The sequence below is a fragment of the Alosa pseudoharengus genome, unplaced genomic scaffold (genome assembly GCF_046254945.1).
Source record: "Alosa pseudoharengus isolate Yale_2024_CS ecotype anadromous, Long Island Sound unplaced genomic scaffold, YU_APseudo_1.1 YU_APseudo_1.1_scf_22, whole genome shotgun sequence".
NCBI classification, from domain to species: Eukaryota; Metazoa; Chordata; class Actinopteri; order Clupeiformes; family Clupeidae; genus Alosa; species Alosa pseudoharengus.
The window spans coordinates 28722804-28730303 of record NW_027468680.1 but is presented as its reverse complement, the minus strand read 5'-3'; the positions used below and the strand labels follow the sequence as shown (position 1 = coordinate 28730303).

General features: G+C 46.9%; 1 protein-coding gene across 5 annotated transcripts in view; it reads right to left on the bottom strand.

Moving 5' to 3' along the window:
* sobpa (sine oculis binding protein homolog (Drosophila) a) overlaps window positions 1-7500 on the bottom strand; it is a 74833-nt gene that overhangs the window by 36604 nt on the left and 30729 nt on the right. For all 5 annotated transcript variants that reach the window (XM_076299602.1, XM_076299600.1, XM_076299604.1 and 2 more), the window contains 3 exons: window positions 5188-5259; window positions 2641-2776; window positions 988-1197 (listed from right to left, as the gene is read on the bottom strand). In XM_076299602.1, coding sequence (XP_076155717.1) covers window positions 988-1197; window positions 2641-2776; window positions 5188-5259 — 418 coding nt within the window. The remainder of the gene's footprint in view (window positions 1-987; window positions 1198-2640; window positions 2777-5187; window positions 5260-7500) is intronic.

Sequence of the window (7500 nt, the reverse complement as noted above, 5' to 3'; positions counted from 1 at the left end):
TCAAAGTGGCTACTCGTTGGTCTTTAGACCAACTGTAGAGAAGCCCACCAAGCTAGGTTAATCAACACCCCAGCAGAGACCATGAGAGGAGCACGTCACAGTAATTTCAGAAGATGAAAATATTTTCAAACAAAATGGCCGCCATGGCAGGGTGTTTTCCTTTGGGCTCCTCTGGCCTCCACCCCATCTTCCGCAGCGCACGCTCACCCCCAAGTCGTGTCGGCACGGGAAAAAAAATCTGGTAATTATGAGCGCCTCGGTCTCTCCTGGCATACCTGCACTTCAAAAGACCCTCTGTGTTCTACTCACAGGGCATATGAATAATTCAGCAGCTGAAGGGGGGAGCGCAGAGGGAGGAGAGTGCCGGGGGTGGGCAGAGGGGTGGGCGTGCTGGCCAGTGTTTGTCGGATAGTTAGCGAGGCCACACCATCTGTTTCCCCGGCTCTACACACGCGGTCTGGGGAGGGTCATGCCAGGCTGGGGAAACTCCTCGCAGGTGATGCCAGCACGTTCCTGCCACGGGGAGCTGATAAGTCTCCCGTGCCTCGGCGTACTCCCACAGCACAACGGAGCTCTCTGTTCCGCCCACGACCACGCGCACTTTCCACTGAGGGGGGGGGACACGACTAGGTTTGAAGCAGCAGTCAGGGTTTTTTTTTTTTCAACAACATTCAAGGTTCAGTCAGTGACCGGTCCTAAACATTACAAGATGTATAGGCATTGTTTAGCTGGCAAGTAAAGTCACTGAAATTGGGTCACACATGGACAAAAACACAGACACCACACACACACACACACACACACACACACACACACACAGACACAGATCCAGACGTTCACGGTTAGTTGTCACACCCAGACATTTCACATGCTAGTTGCTGGATGAAGGAGAGGTGGAGAGATCTACTCAGTTGTGTGTGAGTTGTCGTGACATGTATGTGACGTCAAGAGACATGTCTGAGATGTCTAAGCATATGAGGGTCTTACCAGCTGGCGGTTTGATCACTGGAGGTGGTATAAGGGGGACTATGATAGGCATATTCCCATGATCCTTTGTGCTGGGAGTGGAGGTGGAGGGGGTGGAGGAGGGCTCTGATGTCACTCCATTCCGAGGGGTAGGTGTGGAGCGAGAGCTGTTGGCATGGGGTGGTGAACCGGTGCTGTTCTCCAATGCTGAGGCTTTTGGCAAAGAATTTTCTAGAAGCAATGAGGGAACACAGATGGTCTCTTAAGATTAGGTCCGGCTCAATATTTTGTTAGGAGCGGCACAGTCTCAAATTAAACATGTGTGCATTACTTTTTCAACCAAAATGTGGTGGAAACCACTTTATAAATAATTTTTATGGAGAGATTGACTGAAAGACTGAAAACTTTATAAATAGCTTCGAGGCAGAGTGAAACTATTTCCAAAATGAAGCCACATTCAGATTTCTACTTAGTCACTACAAATAACAACCACGGAATTAGTATTTCCACTGCATACATGGACATCTTTTAAACAACGGAGGTGATAGTGATGGGGGATTAGTGTTGTGACAGTGTTTACAAAGCATCCCCCGAGTGTGCTCAGCGCAATCACAAGTGCACAGTGAGAGAGAGGCGCCTCCGCCATCCAGGCCTGTGGTATTGCAGAAGCATGCCGTGCAAGTTTGCGTTCATTTTCTGGCGCAGGCACAGACTGCCATCAGCAAACACCGCCTGGCCAGCAGAGTCTGCGCCACAGCACACAGACTTTACACACACACACACACACACACACACACACACACACACACACACACACACACACACACACACACACACACACTCACACACTCACACACTCACACACTCACACACACACACACCAACTGAATAAACGCCACTTTCCTGTACCTGCAGCCAACAAGAGGGTATTTTTTAAAAGGACGAGGGATGAATAAATTATCTACAGATTTCCAAAACCATTTGTCATTATAACTCAATGTGTACATGGGATGGGGGGTGGGGATGGGGGGGAGGGGATTTACGATAAATGAGTTAATTAGGTTTGATTGTTTTGTCCCTAATCTCTACGTTCGCAGTGACGACGGTGGACAATAACAAAATATCGTAATCTGTGCGTCGCGGATTTGTCTGATGATGGAATGTAATTATGGGGCGAGCGCAGGGGCAGGCGTCGTGAGGTAGCGGCTTCTGCCACCGCTGCACCCTCAAGTCTAAATCTCCCTCCCGCTTCCTCATTGTGTCACCCTGCGGTCCCAATCCTCGCAGGGGCACCAGCGTTCACAAGAAGCTGCAGACACTTGACAATTTAAATCCCGCTAATACCCCCAATTTGGCGCGGCAGGGAGAATGTTCCAGATGAACCCGGGATCACTCTCTCTGCTGAGCTCATCTGGATTTCCTCCGAGAGGAGACAATGGGGGAAAAGCACTCGGACTTAATCATGATAACTTGCTCTGAACTTTGTGGCCTGTGTTAAGCAAAAATTGGATGTGGTGCTTACAAACTTGTGACTAACTTTCTCACCTTATAAATCTTTACCTGTTTCACTGTAATAATCAATAGATTACAAATAGCAAATGACTTGACCCCTGTGTCCATCTCTTATCAGGTGAGGTGTGTTTGCTGTGCTATTCCTGTTTTCTCCTCTCTTACCTTTCACCACTGAGATGTGCTGCCGAACCTCCCCATCCGGATAATTCCGGATGTCGATGTCGTCAGAGTCTCTGAGCTCCACCTTGTCATAACCATACCAGCCCAAAAGCTCATTCATTGTGTTCTCGGCAAAACTCTGTTAGGGGACAAAAGAGAATCCAGCAAACAATGTTAGTTTGGACAAAAGGAAATATAAGGCTTCAGGACTGCAAAACATGGTTTGCAAAACATCAACAAAATAATAACCCCCACACAAATGATGTCAAATGCATGGTTCATTCCACTGCACTGCAAGTAAGCAATGATTTGGGGTCATCTGATTTAATCCAGAGGTACAGTTCATTCAGCAATTCAACCGTTCAATCAATGGGTTAAATGGAGTTCAAAATTCAGATTTGTATGTAGTCATGTCCAAATGATTCTTCATCGATTCAGACTTTTCAGTGTTTTACAGGACAGTGCAGTCATGGGATTTAGACTTTGTACATTTTAACATTTTAAACATGGCCACAGAGAGACAGGTGTCCAGAGGGTTGTAACTTGAAGACTACATTCAAATGTTTCATCATATTAGCTTTCAACATCTGATTCGCAACACTGTATATCAACCTCATCCGCTGACTCTGATGCTTTTACTGGTTCAATAAGCAGGTTACGACTCATGACTGAACTGGGCTATATAAAATCTGGTATTCTCATCGGTTTCAGATTATTGGTGATAAAATATAAGATCCACAGTACATCTACTTGACAGGATTAATAAAGTTGATGGTTAGAGTTACAGATGAGAGTTTGATTTTTTGTTTCACACTGATGCGCTAGAGATGCTTGCTTGTACTGTATGTTAGGGATTCGAAGGCCAGCTCCCCTGTGTGGAATGGCAAACATTTTAAAAGTCTGTTACTGATTCACTATTGTCTACAGAGATGTATGTCAGCCTGAAAATTCCTCTCTTCACTACTGAATCTTGTTGAAGAGGCATAAATGAGAACATGTCTGCAAGTGGGAACCTTGTGGTGGAATGCACAGCTACAAACTAACTCACTGGGGAGGGTAGTGAGATTCAGAGCGGCCTTGTAACTGGCCATGGACCTGGGGTTTCTGTACTACCAATTCAACACAAGCTGGAAGTCATCATTGTAAACACAGGCAAGGCAAATTAACTGACAACAAGCCAGCCAGAAAAAAAAAAGATGCCCACAACGGCACTTTCTCCCTTTGTGCTGTGTCCACGTCACCTCCAGGAGAGAATGACTGTTTCTACTGCAAGGACTCACGCATGATCCCAGATTATACATTCCAGCAGCTAAAAGCAAATCATGAATAATCATGAATCACCATTTTACCTTGTTTCTTTCAGAAGAACACACCAAGGTACACAGTGGCTTACAACGATGCTCATTGGACGGTCAAGGCCAGCTACACCTCAGACATGTAATAATGCAAACTCTCATATCTCTATCTGACAAATCAGAGAGAGAGAGGGAGAGAGATAGAGAGAGTGATGGGCTCAAGCAAGTCAGTCTGTAGAGATGCTGAAATGTCTTAATGCTAAAAACAACCTAATTAACAACTGCCGTTCACTACCAACCTCTAACGGATGCTATTTCTACTGACAAGGCTGAAGCCCTCCAGATGCTACATACAGCGAATCACAACTCCCACACATATGGTTATTCTCAAATGCAAACAAAAGATGTACAGTAGAGTTTACAGAACAATAGTATCTGAAGATGTACAGGATGTAGCTCAACATTGGAAGGCGGATTTTTAGCCATGGTTTAGCTCAGGAACACTTAACACCTTTGTCTAATTTGACCTCTCACGTCTCTTCAGTTCCACATCAGACCTGCCGACGTCATGCCTGTCATCAACACAACCTGGGTTCTGGAGGAGTCAGACCTCCTGCTTAGAACAGAGACTGTAACCATCCCTCTGTGGGTGGTAGTCAGGAGTCTATTCTTACATCCCTTTCATGGTCAAAACCACGGAGAGCCCGCCACGGCTCTCGGCAGACAACCCTTTCCGCCACTTCAGTCTGTGAAAGACGTCGGTGTGTGGCACGATTTAAAATATCAGATGAACCTGCACTAGAGGTCCCACACGGTACCTCATAAAATGAAAACAAACCAGCAGATAAACAAACACTTTAACAAATAAATCTTTTAAGAAATGACTCTCAGCTGCCTCGTAGTTCTCTGAACAGGGCTGAAAAGGACCGGGTTCATCAAGATTGCTTCCTAAAGCTTGGAAGCTGCCCTCACCCAGCGTGCCACAGGTATACTGTAACACCTGGTGGCCTCAGCTCTGCTTGACGCTTGAAGATAACATGTCAATGAAAAAAAAAGAAATGCATGAAGCATAGAACCAGACTTAAGAAACTAAATAACATATAGGAAGGTCTAGTGTCTTTCCCCTCCCTTTGATCAAGCACTTAAGCACCCACACTACAGGGATGCTCCTACAGTGCTACTGAACCACCCACCTATAGCTGACATTAAAGCATTGTTGTGTTTTTATTTTTCTCTGACAAACTAAAGGGCTCACCATGGAGTAGGGCGGGTTGCCATGGAGATCACCCGCCTCGCCCGCCCAGGGGTGGGCCCGCTCGGCCCGCACCTGATGAGACACGAGTCATGTCATTACGTTCAAGCATTCAAATGTCAATCAACTGTCAATCAACTGTCAATCAGACAACATGAACTGTCAATTAAAACGCAAACGATCCATCATCCTGGGTGAGAGACACATCAGTTTACATTTCTGCAATGTGTTGAGATGCATCTGTTAAACACTTTTTATATCATGCAAGACGCAAGAGGCCATGTTGATGTAGAAACTCTAATTCACTCATCAGATGGTGGATTTATACTGCAGCTGTTTTGAAGTTTGCTAGAGTAAGTTTTAGTATAAACTACAGCCCCATGACATCCAAAGAACTTACACATTTGTCCAGTTGAGGGACAGACAAGTGAGCCTCTAAAACTCCCTCTCCCAGACATGGCTATGGCACAGGTCAACCAGTAGGTGTCTCTACTGATTCTAAGACCAGTACACAGGGGACTGTGTCTAGGCAACGCAAGGTCAGTTACAACATTACTGTAATAACAGCAGCCAAACAGACTGCTAAACATTCATCTCCATGTGCACGAAGGTCCACACCGGCACTGAATGAACTCACCGCCGAGGCTATTTAAAATGAGGATTAACAGTCTATTGGCTGCTATCGATGCTCGGGTCAAGCGCGAGGTCACCTGCTCATTGTTCTCGAAATTTTTCAACATATTCGACGAGCGCTGGGATGAACTGACAACTGAGATTTATACCATTTTGTCCCTGTAACCCAACCCACTTGCCTACGGGGAGGGGATCTGACGCCGCGCTGAATTGAAATGGACACCTCTGCTTGTGTTGCTTCATGGAATGAGCTCTCCCAGTTTGGAAACTGGAGCTGATTATGGACCAGCGGTGTAAAAGCATGGTAGCTCTGGTATGAGTCCTGATTGAGGGCGAGGGGCAAATGCACGGCGAAGGTGGCCTGATTTCTCCTGCACTCTGCCGCTATATCTCGTTCATTCGTTCAACGGTCTTCATCTGTCCTTTCTCTCCTCCTCTTGACTCTCCTTCATCTTTGACTTTCTTCATTTCATTGCTGTTGTTCCCTTTCCTCCTTTTTGTCCCCAAACTGATTCCCTCTTCCTTTCCCTCCTGCGCCCTTTCTCTGTCTCACACTCTCTTTCTCTTATTCTCTTTACCTCTCTGTGTCCTTCTCTCTCGCTCTTTCATTCTCAGTGGCCCTTCGGTAACCCTGCTGCCCCTTCCAGAAAACAGGGAGAGATAAAGAGTGTGGAACCTAATCCGGGTGGCCGCTCATGAAAGGGGAGTGCAGGAATGACCCACAGAGGGAGAAGGTTGGGATAGTGTGTTTCTGTGTGTGTGTATGTGTGTGTGTGTACGTGTATGTGTGTGTGTGTGTGTGTTCGTGTGGGTCTATGTGTGTGTGTATGTGTGTGTCTATGTGTGTCTATGTGTGTCTATGTGTGTGTGTGTGTGTGTGTGTCTATATATGTGTGTGTGTGTCTATGTGTGTGTGTGTGTGTGTGTGTGTGTGTCTCCTTCTCCCTGATGAACCTCCTCTCTCCAGGCCTTCTCCTGTATCACGCCCAGCTAAAGCCCCCTTATGCACTTACAGGCCACTCACACACAGCCGGGCCAGTCCAACGCCAACGACTCGAGTCAACGCGACCGCTCACGGCGACAATGGCCGAGTGTAACTCTCTCTCTCTCTCTGAGGCTGACCAGGGTGGTGGGCATTACTGAGAAGGCCTGATTCAGTCTGGAATCTCCGGCTTGCTACAGGGTTAGTTTTAGCAGAACAAATGTGTACAGTATGCCCTGAGGGACAGGGGCACGGCCATGCCCTAAAATGCCCACTCACGGTGCAATGCCACAACCCCCCAGAGATGGCACGATTACCATTACCCTATCTTTTATCATATCTCCCTGCCACTATACGGAGGGGCTGCTTGCCAAGCTCTTAATACAGATCTCTTTATTTCTCAGAGGAGAATGAAAAGGCAGCTATTTTTCTTCTTCTTTTTTAGCTCTTGTGCTTTACTCTTCTTTCTCCCCTCTCTCTCTTTCTTTCCCTCTCTCACCCTCTTGGTCTTACTCAGTGAGGGGTGGTGGTGATGGCGGCGTTGGTGGAAGGTGGGGAGGCGGGGGGCCGAATATGACACCGTGTGGGCAGAAACCAGAGTAGGTCACAGTACACCATGATAAAATTCCCTAATCCCCTCGCCAAGTTTCCCTGTGCGGGCCCTCCCTCAGCCTTTCCAGGCCCACACTTTTCCATTCCCT